The following is a 17653-nucleotide window of genomic DNA, read 5'->3' on the forward strand; positions in this document are numbered from 1 at the left end:
CCGATACATGTGGAGTCACCAGCCGCTTCTTTTCACCTGACAGTGAGGAGTTTCACCAGGGGGACGTAGCGTGTGGAGGATCACGCTATTCCCCCCAGTTCCTCCTCCCCCACCCCGAACAGGCGCCCCAACTGACCAGAGGAGGCGCTAAGGCAGTGACCAGGAGACATACCCACATCCGGCTTCCCACCCGCAGACACGGCGAACTGTGTCTGTAGGGACGCCCGACCAAGCCGGACGTAACACGGGGATTCGAACCGGCGATCCCCGTGTTGGTGGGCAACGGAATAGACCGCTGCAGTACCCGAACGCCTCATTCTCTTATTTCTGGTTATTGTCAGTTGATAGGAAGAGAGGAGGAGAGTCTCTTTGTTCCTAAAGGACCATTCACTGATCAGTCATTCAGATCCATACAGGTAAAGACTTGAAAGCCAGATTTCAGTGTGTTGTAATGTGAGATCTAATAACCGGACCTCGTCCTTTTCTGTTATACACTATTTATAAAACTCTTTTGTAACTTAACCGTGAGAGATGGCTAATCCAGACACCGTAACGGAGAGAGAGGAATATTTGTGGTGAGAGTAGGCCAAGAAAATTCTTCCATTTCAAGACATTTATTATCATGGTGTAGCATGTTTGATTTCAGCATATTCATTTGCTTCCATAAAGCATCTAAACATAAAAACTCGGATTTATGAGCATGCAAAAAGAACAGTTATAACATTTCCATACTAGCTAATGAACAATTAAATAGGCATAAAGGTGTAATGGCGCACACACGTTTGCTAAAGTGCAATAATAAGATGACGATTTGGGCTGCAAACATCAGCGGTATCACACAATGACACTTCCGTATTGGGAAATAGCTCACTATCTAGTGGTTAAATTGTTTCGGTCCCGCACATTCAAGGATCGGGTGTCAGCACACCACACAACATTTTCATACAAAAACAAAAACAAAGAGGATCGTACACGATGCAATATAAAACAAGGTAAACCTGATGTCCTGTTGGTTTTGTATGAGGAGAAGCAGAAACGTTTCCTGCCGACGCTTTTACAAACGCGTCCTTCACCTGCCCCCCTGGCGGCCATCGCGAGACAGAAGGGGCGCCGCTACGTCACGAGGGCAGCATTTTCAGCACGAATATAAAACACGATCCTTTTGAAATGGAAAAAAAAAAGCTCTGAAGAAATAATTTGACTCGCATTTGTCACTACGTTTGGATGCGTGGGTCGATGACGTCTCTTGAATTAATTTTGGATACACGTGTGTTGCTGATTTGCCCTGATGCCTAGATGTGTGTCGGATCCTATTCCCCTGGTTTAGCCGCTATTCCGTTGCCTCTTGACTCCAGAGCCCTAGTTATAGTAAAGTGCCTTCGACCCCATCTTTGTCTCTTCATTCCAGCTATGCCGGTGGTTTGAGTTTAAGAAATGGGTGTAGAGATTGTAATCACGACATATGGTTGCCCTCCTCCAGTAAAACCTGCTCCTGAAAGGAAAAGAATGAATGTTAGTGTGTTATTTGTTTTATTTTTTTATTTGTTTGTTTGTTTGTTTATTTATTTGTTTATGGACCCCCCCCCCCTCTGTCTCCTCAACTGTACTTGGCCAATTACCCCACTCTTCCGAGCAGTCCTTGTTGCTGCTCCACCCCCTCTGCCGATCCGGGGAGGGCAGTAGACTACCACATGCCTCCTCCCATACGTGTGGAGTCGCCAGCCGCTTCTTTTCACCTGACAGTGAGGAGTTTCACCAGGGGGACGTAGCGCGTGGGAGGATCACGCTATTCCCCCCAGTTGTCCCTCCTCCTCGAACAGGCACCCCAGCCGACCAGAGGAGGTGCTAGTGCAGCGACCAGGACACATACCCACAGCCGGCTTCCTACCCGCACACACGGCCTATTGTGTCTGTAGGGACGCCAGACCAAGCCACAGCTAACACGGGGATTCGAACTAGCGATCCCCATGTTGGTAGGCAACGGAATAGACCGCCACGCTACCTGGACGCCCTGTTATTTGTATTATTAATCAAACGTTATATTGACGGGTGTCTGGGTGGCGTGGCGGTCTATTCAGTTGCCTACCAACACGGGGATCGCCAGTTTGAAGCCCTGTGTTACTTCCAGCTTGGTCGGGCATCCCTACAGACACAATTGGCCGTGTCTGCGGGTGGAAAGCCAGATGTGAGTATGTGTCCTGGTCACTTCACTAGCGCCCCCTCTGATTGCTTGGGGCGCCTGTTCGGAGGGGGAGGAGGTACTGGGGGTAATAGCGTGATTTTCCCACGTGCTACGTCCCCCTGGTGAAACTCCACACTGTCAGGTGAAAAGAAGCGGCTGGCGACTCCACATGTATGGGAGGAGACATGTGGTAGTCTACAGCCCTCCCCGGATCAGCGGAGGGGGTGGAGCAGAGACCGGGACGGCTCAGAAGAGTGGGGTAATTGGCCAAGTACAGTTGAGGAGTAAAGGGGGGCAAATTAGAAGAAGAAAAAACTAAAACATGACATTGACAATGAATCGTATGTCCACTGTGTTTGAAGCTGAACCTGAGGTAAAGACCTGTGTAGATCATGAGTGCTCCTCGGCACTTCCACTGAAGGAGCGGCTTCTGATGTGGTTCCTTAACTGCTCTATCAGCTCTGGGTTCTGCTGCTGGATCTGCTGGGCAAACTGTTGTCCTCTGACAGAGAGACCAAATAGCAACCATTACCTGTGGAACTGCATTCAGTTGCCAAGCGATGGTACTTGTGATGGTGCCAGTGTGTTCACCAGTTAAAGCTCATGAATCTGTATTGTACATACGCTTCAATCAAGCTGGAGATGTCTGACATTCCTCCCACTCCTGCTGCTGGGCCCCCCACCGCATTTGACATCATCCCCGACATACTGGCCAGGTACAAAGGCAAAGGTTGAGACAGCTTAGGTGCGTTCACAACAGCAAAACAAATGTGAGAATTTTACTTTGCTGGGCCTAATGAAACATGGCTGCCACTTACAGCTGCTGCACTTGTTGGTTCTGCATCACACTTGCGGCCTGGAAGCAGGAAGTTGTCCGTGCTTACATTTTCTCAAACAGACGTGTCAAGCATAACGAGTAATTCAAGCGGAAAGCATTTTGACTGCCGCTGTGTATAAATGCTTCAGCTGCTGTAACGGCACATTAGCATATTTGTAAAAACATCCTTTGCCCAACAAGCGTTTCCCAAATGGCCCTAATAAACCAGTCCTGAGACGATGCCCTGGTGGCTTGAAAATGACGTCTGAAAAACAGGCCGACTTCCTCCTGAGATTTATTAAGGATCAGGATCTCATCTCCCTTATTATGAAAACAAAACAAACAGTAATATGAGAAATCTGTCTTAGGGTCGCGTGGGACAGATCTGGGACAGCAGAAACACGGTTGTCCTCATTACTGTCAAACAACATCGACGGGTTTTACAAATCCAGCGATTTGGCTCGTGATCTTACCATGCTGATGAAGGCAGGGTTGTTGATTAAGCTAGCCATGTCAAATCCCAGTCCTGCAGCGATCTGTGGCAGGATATACACGTTAGAATCATGTTGAAACCATGACGTGTTGGGTAAGAATGACGTATAAAACCCAGGAATCCATGAAAAAGTAACGTAATCAAGCTCGTTTTGCCTTACTGGGCTGGTCACTTCTCGCTGCTTCTGCTCTGCGACCTTCAGGTTTGATTTGTAGGTATCGTTCTCGGGGTCTAATACCAACGCCTTTTTGAAGTAGGAAATTGCCTCGGGATACTTGCTCATGGCAGTCAAAGCCAATCTGGAGAAGGACAAACACAATTTTCCACTGATCTACATTCAGTGATGCAGACTAAATAGAGAACACCAGTTTATCTTGCAGATATCTAGCTCCAATGTGATTAACAGCCGAACAGTGTCTTTCCATATCAGACTCACCCCATCCTTCCATAAGCTTTGCTATAGCTAGGATCGATACCTATGGCTCTCTCACAGTCACCAGTTGCCTCTGTATAGTTTCCCAGTTTACTGTGAGCTGCAGCCCTGCAAATGGGAAAAGCCACATCAGAGACTCGAAAATTTCTTGCAGCCTTTTTCTCCATAGATAGGTTCAATTCTGCTTGTTTAAAGAAACTTGGATCCATAGTAGACGCGGGGACAATCTAGTGGCTGTGTCTTGTTAAAGTTTATCAGCAGCGTGAGTTTTTTCTTTTGGACCCACCCCCCAAATTGTAGCTGGCCAATTACCCCACTCTTCCGAGCCATCCCGGTCGCTGGTCCACCCCCTCTGCCAATCCGGGGAGGGCTGCAGACCACCACATGCCTCCTCCGATACATGTGGAGACGCCAGCCGCTACGTTTCACCTGACAGTGAGGAGTTTCACCAGGGGGACGTAGCGCGTGGGAGGATCACGTTATTCCCGCTAGTTCCCCCTCCCCCCTGAACAGGCGCCCCGACCGACCAGTGGAGGCGCTAGTGCAGTGACCAGGACGCATACCCACATCCGGCCCCCCCCCCCGCGCAGACTCGGCCAATTGTGTCCGTAGGGACGCCCGACCAAGCCGGAGGTAACACGGGGATTCGAACCGCTGAGCCCCGTGTTGGTAGGCAACGGAATCGACCACTATGCTACCCAGACGCCCATAGCAGCGTGAGTTTTTTGACAATGTGTGGACACTCTGGATTTGTGCTATCAAGTTTGATTTTGACAGTGTAAAATGCATTCATTAAATACAGCATCTCACTCACGGTTCACAGTGTTGATTAAACGTTACAGTGGGAAAATGATGCCATAGCCTGTTGTACCTGTTGCAGTAGTAAACAGCATTTCTTAGGTCCAGGTCAATGGCTTTAGTGTAGCACTCCACTGCACAGCTGTAGTTCTCTTCCTTCATGTGGTTGTTTCCTGAAAACAACAGATTGTACATTTTTCAGTTAGTTTCATGAACAAGTGAGGATTTGATTCATCTTTCAGATTATCTTTGAAAGATGGGTCATGAAGGCCTGGTTAAGGATCTGCTGTCCTGTTTTGGCAATAATGGGCAAAGGAGGTGTCAAAGGTCATGGTATACAAAGATTACAAAGGATGGCCCACGATGAGAACACTTGAATAACAACAAAATGGAGAAGTGCATGTGATCATATGCTGTTGCTATTTTAAAGGTCATATTCAAAACATGAGGAACATTAGGAACAGGAATAATAAGAAACATGTCAAAATTAGTTTAAAGGTCTGGTCTACTGGCTGAGAATACGATAAACCCCACTAAACAGGAGACATCCTGATGGCAATTCTTCCACTTCAGCTAAATTTCACTAAGAATTTATTGAAATCAACACGTTTTTCCATCCAGTTTTCACTGAAGTGCCAAAACCCCTTTTCAACAGTGGGCTCAAGTGATAAGACCCCCCACTCAAATTTTGATTGACGGATGAAATGAAAACATACCCACAAGGGTTCATGCACTGGTGTATTAACATCAGCTAAAGCTTGGCAACGTGTTGATATAGTAGTTACCCAAGACTCTTAAGACCAGGCAGACCAACCAGAGCACTGGATTGATTACAAAGGATGGCCCACGATTCAAAGCCTCACACATGGTTACTGGAGAGCTTGGCACTATACTATATCCAAAGGACGGATAGTCCTTCGGATGAGACGTTAAACCGGGGTCCTGACTCACTCTGGTCATTAAAGATTCCATGGCACTTATCAGAAAGAGTAGGGGGTTCCCCGGTGTCCTGGCAAAATTCCCAACCTGGCTGTCTCCATCTGGCCACCTAATCACCCCCCACCCTGTGTCATTGGCTCAATGATTCCTCCCTCTCCACCTCAAGCTGATGTGTGGTGAGCGTTCTGGTCCAAAATGGCTACCGTGCATCACCCAGGTGGTGCTACACATTGGTGGTGGTTGAGGTGAGTTGCCCCCTTCAATATGAAGCGCTTTGGGTGTCTAGAAAAGCGCTATAATGTATGTAATTTCATCAACGAAACGTTTCATCACTCATCTAAGTGACCTCTTCAGTCTGACTGCAGGTGTCCCCACCCTTATACACTATACAGTGGCATAACAACCGAAACCAACGACCACTTTCATATGCAAATGTGGGCGTGACCATTAACTAGAGTTACAATGGCCATGTGTACTATTCATAGAGGATTGGGGAATGCTTGAAATCACAGCATTGTAAGATGGTGACAGTTCAGGGACGGTCGTTCCCTCTTCGCATAGATGGCCTCTTCAGTCTCAACTGACAGCAGGTATCCTCAACCCTATATATATATATATATATATATATATATATATATATATATATATATATATATGTTTTGTTTTTTTGATTTTGAGATACTTTATTGATCCCCGTAGGGAAATTAGTCTCTGCATGTAACCCATCCTAGCTGTGTAGCTAGGAACAGTGGGCAGCCGCCGTGCAGCACCCGGGGACCAACTCCAGTTCATCTTGCCATGCTTCGGTCGAGGGCACAGACAGGAGTATTAACCCTAACGTGCATGTCTTTTTGATGGTGGGAGGAAACCCACCGCAGACACGGGGAGGACATGCAAACTCCACACAGAGAATGACCTGGGATGGCCCCCAAGGTTGGACAACCCCAGGGTTCGAACCCAGGACCTTCTTGCTGTGAGGTGACAGCGCTAACCACTGCGCCCCCGTGCCACCTTTCATCAGTCATCTATAAACCATATAAATAGATAAGTGATGAAACGTTTCTCAATAAAGTTGTGTCCAGATGAACTGATTCACCTTTCTGTGATGTTCTTACCTGGATTACTGAGCATGCATCAAGATATCTGTTAGCTCATGTTTTTGGAAATGTGGCACGTATTCAGTTGTACCAAAATGAGCCAGAATGGGACCCAGAATATGAACCTGCAGTTGATCATCCCCCTGTTAGAGGATTGTAGGATGTCAATAGATGGGAAATTGGCATAATTTATGGGAATTATAGTCTGTGCATCTACTTATTGACTGGCCAGTGCTACAAGCTTTCATCCTGGTTGTAGCTGCTGCAGCCAACACCGGTTCCTAACATATTAAGAACGAGAGAAATGCCTAGCAATGACCAGACAATGTCCAATAGTGTCACGGATTCACACAGCCAATTAGGACAGATTAAGTAAAAGTACTGAAACCAGTTAGAAAATCACTTGCTCATGTTGCGTCATGTCAGGACAGGCTTAATAGAGTCTGTGTGGCTAGCAAGTGATGCTACAGCAACACTCTGTTCATCTCCATGGTGTAACTACATCCAAATAGTCAACCATTTAAATCCAACTGACCCCGGCATATTATTCTTATCCCAAATCGCCATTAAACAGTATATTTGGGGGGGGGGGGGGCTTTTCACTAGACCTGACCTTTGATAGTATTTGAGTTATAGTTATTTCAAGTTCAATTTCAAGTTTATTCTAATTCTTTATTGGGTTTTAAAGATTTCTACATCACCAAAAACCAAACTTGCAGCCAAAGCCACAAATATACTCTATGCATCCTAAATATATATATATATATATATATATATATATATATATATATATATATATATATATATATATATTACACAACAATATGTGCACATACATAGGAAGCCAGTTAGTAAGGGTTTGAGAAAGACATTAGAGAACTTGTTTCTTAAAGTTTCTGAGTTGGAAGTACCATAAAACTTGAGTGACGGATGTCAAAATATCTCATCATATATCATATCTCTGTTTAATACAATAGGAACGTTTTATTTCTGAATGAATCATATAAATTTCTCAGAACTTTTCTAAACCATATTTGAAATACTGTGTCCAGCTTTGATGGTGTGAACAGGGGATTATTTGTGATTGGCACTGAATGGAATGTCTGACTGGGCATAAAATGGGTCCTACATTGAACCCAGATTCTTAGTCTTTATTGACATGGTTGACTGTGGCCTTCAAGTTAAGTGGAAGTGGAGCATATACTAAAGAACCCAGGTTTGCCAGACTGTTGAGGTTTTTCTCCATGTCTACCCACTCTAGACCACCCTGGCCATCTGATACCAATACCCAGCAAACTAGCTTATGAATATTGGCAGCCCAGTCATAAGAAATAAGGTTTAGGAGTCCCAGGCCTCCTTCCTCTTTGTGGAGTTGTAAGAAGATGTTTCTTATTCTAGGTGTAGTCTTATTCCAAATAAAAGTACTTATACATTTTTCCAACTTTGGAGATAAAGAGGGGGAATATTTCAAATAAGGAAAAAAGAGTTGGCACAACTGTCATTTTGACAGAATTAATTCTCCCCGCCAAAGATATAGGGAGTGCCAGCTAACACTAGAGATTTCAGTTAGCTTTCTCAAGAGCAGGTTTATAGTTATGTTTAAGCAAGTCTCCATATGTCCTTGTTACAGTGACTCGAAGGTAAGTAATGTTGACATACCTTACCTTGAATGGGTATCTCTCCTGTGACATGAACCATGCTTGGACCAACCAAGCATTTACAGAAGAGAGCAGACTCTGACAAATTGATCTTGTACCCTGATATTTCTCCAAATGTTATATATAAAAAGAATAGTCGTAGAGGTTTTGTGTCACACAGATACAAAAAGATCCTACGCATAGAGAAAGAGTTTATATGTCTCTTCCCTTCTTGTAAATGGTAAATAGACTGCATTTTATATAGTGCTTTTCTAGCTGCAACAGCCACTTAAAGTGTTTAATTAATGGCTCACGTTCACACATGCACATATACACTCATAAACTGATGACGATGTCAAACATGCAAGATGACAACTGGTTCATTGGGAGCAGTTAGGGCTTAGATGTCTTGCTCAGGGACACCACCGCATTTTTGTAAGGAGGACCCGAGGGTCAAACTGCCAACCCTCCAGTTACCAGACGACCTGCTCTACCTCCTGAGACACTGCTGCCCTGTAATACCAGATACCGAGGTGGTGTGGTATATGTTGCAAAGGGCTTGATGGCTAAGACAAAAAAGAGAGGGTACAGTGGACAACCTTGTCTCCTCCTTCTGTATAGAGGGAAAAACTGATAAATCATCCAGTTAGTGTTAACCACTGCATGTGGCAAGGTACATAACACTTTTATTTATGAGCACAAGGATGGAACGTACCCTAACCTTTGTAGAGTTGTGAATAAATAGTTATATTCTATCCTATCAAATGATTTGTGTGGATCTATGGAAATAAGGACCTCTGACATAGACGCTGCTTTTGGACAGGGCCGCCCATGGGGGGGGGGGGGCTTTCTGGGGCCAAGCTGCTAGAGGGTGGCCAAGGAAACCAGCAATTACCATGTTCATCCTAAATATAAGCAATGATAAGGACAATGCTTGCCACTGAGTGTGAACTGGCTAAACAGATGGAATTTAAAGAAATTATAAAGGATTTCGCATCCAGTAAGACAAGGAAGATGGCTGTATAAGAGGCAAAAATGGGGCATTAAGGGGAAAAAATTGCATTTTCTGCTGAGAAAGGTGTGGTGTAAGATCTTTGTTGAAATTGTGTGTTTAAGTGTGTCAAAGTTCTATTATGGTGTGTGTGTGTGTGTGTGTGTGTGTGTGTGTGTGTGTGTGTGTGTGTGTGTGTGTGTGTGTGTGTGTGTGTGTGTGTGTGTGTGTGTGTGTGTGTGTGTGTGTGTGTGCTTATGTAGCCATCATTACTGAGTAAGTCTCTCTCAGTTTACATGAACGTGTTTAGTAGGAGACAGAGAGAATGCACATGCATTGATATGAGTCAAGCAGATTTGGGGGAGGGGGGCATTCACTGGACCTTTTCCAGGTCCCAGCCATTTCTGTGGGCGGGTCTGCTTTTGGGGAGTATGAAATATTGAATAAGTGTCACAGATTACTATAAAGCTCTCTGTCAGTGATGATGCTGGACTGATCCGGAGGTATAATCTTGGGCATAATTGAGTCCCAAGATTGTACATCCGGATCTGCTGGCCAGGACATTAGTGAAACTCTTATAATTAACTCCCAAGTGGCTAACAGTGCAGTAGCTTTCATATTTTAGTGGTTCCTTACCTTTTTTTTTTAAGGAGAGATATTGCCTCTGTTGTTGTGGTGGGAGAGATTTCTGTTCTAAAGCATCTAAACTTAGCACAAAAAGGACATTTGTGTTTGGCAGATTATTTCTTTGTTGTAACAATGCTTCTTGGCAATAAATCTTATATCAGTCACCTGATTGTCAGCACCTGGGGTACCAGAAGCTCAAAACGAGTCAATAGCAACGGCAAAATAAGCTGTTTGGCATTGGCAGGGAAGATTTGGCAAATTTTTCATGGGCACAACCCACATACTGAGCTCTGCTGCTCATCCCACAAATGCATGTTCCTTACAAATGTGGCCCCACTTAAAAGGGAAATAAACAGGCTTTGCAACGGTATAAGATTTATTGCCATGAAGCATTGTTACAACAAAGAAATCATCTACCAAACACACGTTTCCTTACTTTTTGTGCTAAGCATATAAGTATCTCACACAGCAGAGAGGATAGTTTACCAGAAAAGTTCTTGCAAAACTCAATGGGGAACTTATTGGGTTCTGGAGCTTTCCAGCTTTTCATTTTTCTAGGAACCATCTCTATTTCCTCCACTGATACACTTTATCTAAGGGTCTCCTGTCTTCCTTGTCTATGTTGGGAAGTTCAAGGTTTTCAAAAAACTGTTCTAGTTTTAATCGTTCTCTAACCCCTGATGTGTATAGTTTTTCATAAAATATTCTGAACTGATAATTAATTCCCCACTGATCGATACTTGGCTGGCTTTCAGCTATTGCTATGTCTGAAATACAGGACGCTGCCTCAGCTTGTCTTAGCTAGTGAGACAGTTTTTCCCGTTCCAATGACTCATAACGGCTTTGGCGAGATCCCAAGACCAGCTCCTCCGCCATCCCTGTAGACAAATCAAATTCAGTTTGCAACTCCTGCCTTTCTTTATAAAAACCTGACAGAGGGGGCGTCTGGGTGGCGTGGCGGTCTATTCCTTTGCCTACCAACACGGGGATCACTGGTTCGAATCCCCGTGTTACCTCCGGCTTGGTTGGACATCCCTACAGACACAATTGGCCGTGTCTGCGGGCGGGAAGCCAGATGTGGATACATGTCCTGGCCGCTGCACTAGCGCCTCCTCTGGTCGTTCTGGGTGCCTGTGTGGATGGGAGAGTGAACTGGGGGAATAGCGTGATCCTCCCACACGCTATGCCCCCTGGCGAAACTCCTCACTGTCAGGTGAAAAGAAATGGCTGGCAAGTCCACATGAATCGGAGGAGGCAGGTGATAGTCTGCAGCCCTCCCCGGGTCGGCAGAGGGGTGGAGCAGTGACTGAGACAGCTCGAAAGAGTGGGGTATTGGAGGGTACAATTGCGAAGAAAAGGGGGGAAAAATCTGGAGAGAAAAAAAGTTGACAGAGGGTGTTGTAGCATGATTTCTGTCTACTTCACTGACTAGAAAGGTCAGTTCTCCTTGTGTGTTGTGTCCTCTTTCTGTCCATGCCTGTAGTGTAGATGTGATATGCCCTCGTAGGTAGGCTTTGATAGCCTCCCACAGCTTGCCCTTACTTGTGTCTCGTCGGTTACAAGAAAAAAAATCTATCTGGCTTGATATAAAAGAGACCATTTCTTCTTTAGGCGGCACAAGTGGATTCAGCCTCCATGTAGGACCACATGGCATTCATTCATTGTTTGGAGAACAGGCATGACAAGGGTACCATGATCTGATATGACAATGTCTCTGCAGCTGATTGGGTTAAACCAGAGGGAACGACTTCTTTTCCAACAGATAAAAGTCTACCCTAGATTAGGACTGATGGACTGATGAAAAGAAAGTGTATTACTTGGTGCTGAGGTTCTTAAATCTCCAAGGATCCAATATCTAATATGTGTGAAGAAGAGTTAACATACTGGGTGGATTTACTCAAGGTCCTTGTACTGGCTCCTGAGTGGTCTGACGTGGGGCAGAGTACACGAGTATTAGATAGTGGTTGTGTAGCTCGGGTAGAATAGAGAAAACGTTCTTAAAAACTCCCCCTTGTCCCATTTGGGAGCATCACTCCCCCTGTACAGTTATGGATCTGCCATTTTTGTCTGAAATTACCAGTATGAAAAAAACTGAAGATCCCCAACTTCCAAGTTTTCTGTGGTCCTTAATTTTCAGATGGAGTCCCTGTAAATACGTGTTATCATTTTTTCAGGTTTTGGAGATTAAGAAGACCTTGTTAGAGCTGGTGAAGGCTGTTTTTACCCATCTGTCTACCCCTGGCATCTTGTATCATGCATTCATTTTCAAGTTTAAGTTGACGTCCAGTTTTATTGAGCATTACTTAAGTTTGCAAAAGTGAGGCCTTGCCGTAGAGGGATGCTCTATATTATATTAATACGCAAGAACATGAACACAGCATTTTTTAAGAGGGACAAAAAATAAGAACGTCTAACATATTTTTACATACTATTTAAATGTCTACATATGTAATTTCAAAGTATTTAAGGGCTATGGAAGAAGTGATACCTATCTTTACACAGTAAAAGGAAACTAGGAACTAACTTTCACCAGTAGACTATATCTGCATATAGAGGGTAGAGTCCCTCTATATGCAGGGACTCTACTGTACAGTAGATGTATATATACAGTAGATGCATGTGTACTGTATACAGTAGATGCACATATATATATAGCACTTTTTTCCGAAATCGTCAAAGGTGTTATAAGTGCTCAACTAATGAGGAGTGGAATATCAACAGATACAGGAAGAAAAAAAACTTTTTTTCATTGACTCAGTATTAAAACTTTGTTTCTGTAACTGTGTATATATATATATATATATATATATATATATATACACTACCGTTCAAAAGTTTGGGATCACCCAAACAATTTCGTGTTTTCCATGAAAAGTCACACTTATTCACCACCATATGTTGTGAAATGAATAGAAAATAGAGTCAAGACATTGACAAGGTTAGAAATAATGATTTGTATTTGAAATAAGATTTTTTTTACATCAAACTTTGCTTTCGTCAAAGAATCCTCCATTTGCAGCAATTACAGCATTGCAGACCTTTGGCATTCTAGCTGTTAATTTGTTGAGGTGATCTGGAGAAATTGCACCCCACGCTTCCAGAAGCAGCTCCCACAAGTTGGATTGGTTGGATGGGCACTTCTTTGAGCAGATTGAGTTTCTGGAGCATCACATTTGTGGGGTCAATTAAACGCTCAAAATGGCCAGAAAAAGAGAACTTTCATCTGAAACTCGACAGTCTATTCTTGTTCTTAGAAATGAAGGCTATTCCATGCGAGAAATTGCTAAGAAATTGAAGATTTCCTACACCGGTGTGTACTACTCCCTTCAGAGGACAGCACAAACAGGCTCTAACAGGTACTATTTAATGAAGATGCCAGTTGGGGACCTGTGAGGCGTCTGTTTCTCAAACTAGAGACTCTAATGTACTTATCTTCTTGCTCAGTTGTGCAACGCGGCCTCCCACTTCTTTTTCTACTCTGGTTAGAGCCTGTTTGTGCTGTCCTCTGAAGGGAGTAGTACACACCGGTGTAGGAAATCTTCAATTTCTTAGCAATTTCTCGCATGGAATAGCCTTCATTTCTAAGAACAAGAATAGACTGTCGAGTTTCAGATGAAAGTTCTCTTTTTCTGGCCATTTTGAGCATTTAATTGACCCCACAAATGTGATGCTCCAGAAACTCAATCTGCTCAAAGAAGTGCCCATCCAACCAATCCAACTTGTGGGAGCTGCTTCTGGAAGCGTGGGGTGCAATTTCTCCAGATTACCTCAACAAATTAACAGCTAGAATGCCAAAGGTCTGCAATGCTGTAATTGCTGCAAATGGAGGATTCTTTGACGAAAGCAAAGTTTGATGTAAAAAAAATCTTATTTCAAATACAAATCATTATTTCTAACCTTGTCAATGTCTTGACTCTATTTTCTATTCATTTCACAACATATGGTGGTGAATAAGTGTGACTTTTCATGGAAAACACAAAATTGTTTGGGTGATCCCAAACTTTTGAACGGTAGTGTATATATATATATATATATATATATATATATATATATATATATATATATATAATGTACAGAGAACTAACGAGAGGGCGTATATGAATATTGTATTTACAGTTGATTGGTTGATTGATTGATTGATTGATTGATTGATTGATAGGTCAATCGATCAGTGAATTGGTGGGTCCCCTGTTGTCCCTATAGAAGTCTGAACAAGGTTTGAAATGTAGATATCCAACAAGTTTTGAACAATTTCAATGTGTGCCCAGGAAGTAAGAGCCAGTTAACACCAGTCACACAGTGTTAACAAAGACATATGATTTTTTTTTTTTTGCAAGGTTTACTGTTTCTGTTTGTTAAAGCAAACAGTTTACACACCAAAAAAAAGGATACACAGAATTGCAAAATTGGAAGAATAAAGATTCAATACCTTCATTTTTGAGTTGCTCTGCTCGTTCGACGTCTTCTGGAGGTGGGGAGGTTTCTGGCGCTGTTAGGTTGTCATTCTGAGGAAACACAAAACCGGTAAAGAGAGGCACTGTTGTGGCGAATTTGCAGATTATATTAATTATGAAAAGTAAATGACCATGCAGTCTTCCGTAGTGTTATTTGAAGACAAACAAATATTCTAATTTGAAAGTCTCAGTTTTAAAGTACTTGAGGCCTTGCATAGATTTTGCACATTTAAAGCTGCAATCCCTGAGATTTTTGCATTATTTTATCCATTTGAAATGTGGCGGTGATGATGATGATGATGATGATGTGGTGATTCTATTGGACGGTCAGTCAATATTACAGTAGACCAGCATTCCAATATAGTTCGATGTAGGAGCCAGAGGGACATACACCTGTTGCAAGTCCCTACAGACACAACTGGCCGTGTCTGTGGGTGGGAAGCCAGATGTGGGTATGCGTCCTGGTGGCTGCACCAGCCCCTCCGCTGGTCGGTTTGGGGGGGAGGGGGAACTGGGGGAAATAGCGTGATCCTCCCATGCGCTACGTCCCGCTGGTGAAACTCCTCACTGTCAGGCGAAAAGAAGCGGCTGGTGGCTCCACATGTATCGGAGGAGGCATGTGGTAGTCTGCAGCCCTCCCCGGATCGGCAGAGGGGATGGAGCAGCGACCGGGATGGCTCGGAAGAGTGGGGTCAAGCCAAGTCAATTTTATTTGTACAGCCCAATATCACCAATTACACATTTGCCTCAGGGGGCTTTACAGCAACACAACATCCTGTCATTAGACCCTCGCATCAGATAAGGAACAAACTGGCCAGATACAACTGGGGAGAAAACGAGAAAAACCCAAAGATGAGAGCATCTAAAAATGGGAGCATGGCGCAACCTGACTCCTTGCTCCGGGTGGATAAAATAACAATTTATTAATTGAGAAATGTGACAGATTGCAGCTTTAAAAGTCCCCAGGGTGAAGTTGCCCACGTTCTGTCTTGACACCAGAGGGTATGCATTTTATATCACCAAAGAAAAGAAAATAAAAAAATTCTGCATGAATATATTTAACTTCCAACAGTCTAAAACAAGTCCCATGTTGTAAATGTCTCAATTTCCAGCTTCCTTTACTGGCCTTCACCTCATCCAGTCACAGCCCTTCACCAGCTGAGACCTCCATGACACCTGCACAGTCTGTCAAATGTTCATCCAGCAGCAGCTCAACATATGTAAATGGACCGGAATATGGCGGCAGTCACCTTTAGGAGGGAATTGAGGAATATTTCTGTCAGCGGCTGCGGCGCCGCCAGCTGGGAGTCGCTGGAGGTGATCTTAAAGGTGGTTTCCAGACACTGTATTGCAACTGTAGGCCAAGATCGCAAAAACATGACAGGACACGGTCGCTGAATTAACGATACAGCTTAGATTCAACGCTGACAATGAAAAGAATAAGAATAAATAAATGCATTAACAAACAAACAAACAAATAATAATAATAATAATAAGAAGAAAAATTAGATAATAATACAAAATAAATAAATAAATAATAATAAAATAAAAAATAAAAGAATAATACAAATAAATTAATAATAATAAAAAGAAAAATAAAATAATACAAATAAAGAAATAAATAATAAAATACAAATACAAATAATACAAATAACTCAATAATAATAATAAAAGAAAGAAAAATAATAATACAAATAAATAAAAAATAAAATAATACAAATAAATAATAATAAAATAAATAAAAAATAATAATAATACAAATAAATGAATAGTAATAATAAAAGAAAGAAAAATAATAATACAAATAAATAAAAAATAAAATAATACAAAAATTAATAATATAATTATAATAATAATAAAATTAAAAAAAATTAATAGTAATATAAATAAATAAATAATAAAAGAAAAACAAATAAACATAAAAGAACAATACAACTAAATAAATAAAGAATAGGGGCATAAAAGGGAAACTAACATGAATTCAAAGGGACACATAAAACAGGCATACCACGTGATCTGTGAGAAATTTCCATCCTATTATCAATTCATTTGATATAAGGGCTTCAGCACTTCTATGCACGTGCGCCATAACTGTAGGCCCCTTAATCCACTTTTATTATTAGCCTAACCCTGCTTCTTTCTTTTAGGTCAGGGACAGCAAATCAATCTTGTCTCTCACTTTATACAGGAACATTTTACAATCTTTTTTTTTTGAAAAAAAAAGATTGTAAAAAATCTTGAGACAAGGTTACAGTTGGATTTGAAAATGCAACGTAAAATATGTTTTGAAGAAAAACAACATTGAAACGAGGTAGCGCAAAGTGACTTGACCCACCTTCGAGGCTCTCTTGCTCATCAGAATTCAAAACACCACAATGTGTTTGCTCTCGCAGGAACTGCACAATAGAGAACGCCAGGCGCTTCTCCACTGCCATTTTTCTGCAACCTGCCGGACGCTGCAAAACAAAACAAACAAAAGGAAAAGGAAAGAAAAGATTAAAAAAAAAATCAACACCGGTGACTAAATCCGTTCATGCAAAGCAGTCTCAATCTCACTGTGGTGGATAGACGTCATTTCGAGGCTTGATGGGCTGCATCATATCAGACAACAGCACCAGTCCTGGTTCTGTGGGTCTGCATGCCTCTCTGGTGTGTCTGGATCACCGGGACATACCGTGTCATAAACACCAGCACCATCTACATGTTTCCCATCTGCACACACTAGTGGCAAGAGCTGCATGTGATGCAGCCAGAATATCACACACACCCCCCCCCTCCCGCAGACAACTCATGAGGACGAAAGCTGCACCATTTCTGCTTATCCCCAACATTACCGATGCAGGATCAGCAGGATTTGCAGCTGCAGTGATTTCTCCACGTGCAAATTAGATCTCCGGCCTGGCCCCGATGGTTCCGTGCGGTTTTTTAGACCACGACGCGAAAGTTTTCGCAAAACGTGATTTGATGACGTGACCGTGTCTGGGCTACGGACGCAAACACCCCCCCCCCATCACGTGCTGATGTAACGCAGTCGTTCCAGTCCGGCTAGCGCGAGCCTTACTCCTCCCTCGCCTCCCGTGCAGCGTTGACACGCGTCAATGCACCGATGCGGGAGCCGTGATGTAACACCGCCGTACGGGAGGGCGGCTGAGTTACACCACCCTCACAGCCCGCACGCATCACGC

At 43.1% G+C, this 17653-nt stretch overlaps 1 protein-coding gene across 1 annotated transcript; it reads right to left on the reverse strand.

The window, feature by feature from the left end:
* Positions 1 to 55: 55 nt before the first annotated feature.
* On the reverse strand, positions 56 to 16903 carry sgtb (small glutamine rich tetratricopeptide repeat co-chaperone beta). Its single transcript, XM_056290979.1, has 11 exons — positions 16804 to 16903; positions 15719 to 15822; positions 14444 to 14519; positions 4797 to 4896; positions 3929 to 4033; positions 3653 to 3791; positions 3473 to 3535; positions 3001 to 3038; positions 2807 to 2890; positions 2564 to 2684; positions 56 to 1492 (listed from the first exon to the last, which is right to left on the reverse strand). The coding sequence occupies exons 1-10, from the start codon at positions 16901 to 16903 to the stop codon at positions 2573 to 2575; spliced, it is 921 nt and encodes a 306-aa protein (XP_056146954.1). The 3' UTR covers positions 56 to 1492; positions 2564 to 2572.
* Positions 16904 to 17653: the final 750 nt, after the last annotated feature.

This window comes from Lampris incognitus, chromosome 12 (genome assembly GCF_029633865.1).
Source record: "Lampris incognitus isolate fLamInc1 chromosome 12, fLamInc1.hap2, whole genome shotgun sequence".
Lineage (NCBI taxonomy): Eukaryota > Metazoa > Chordata > Actinopteri > Lampriformes > Lampridae > Lampris > Lampris incognitus.

Bases quoted from the DNA above. Each gene is read 5' to 3' on its own strand.
- sgtb (XM_056290979.1), bottom strand. From the start codon at position 16,903: ATGGCAGTGGAGAAGCGCCTGGCGTTCTCTATTGTGCAGTTCCTGCGA. The intron at 14,520-15,718 runs GTGACTGCCGCC...GTGTTTCCTCAG, and splicing joins TCCTCAATTCCCTCCTAAAG to AATGACAACCTAACAGCGCC. The intron at 4,897-14,443 runs GTATTGAATCTT...TGTTGTTTTCAG, and splicing joins AGAGCAACTCAAAAATGAAG to GAAACAACCACATGAAGGAA.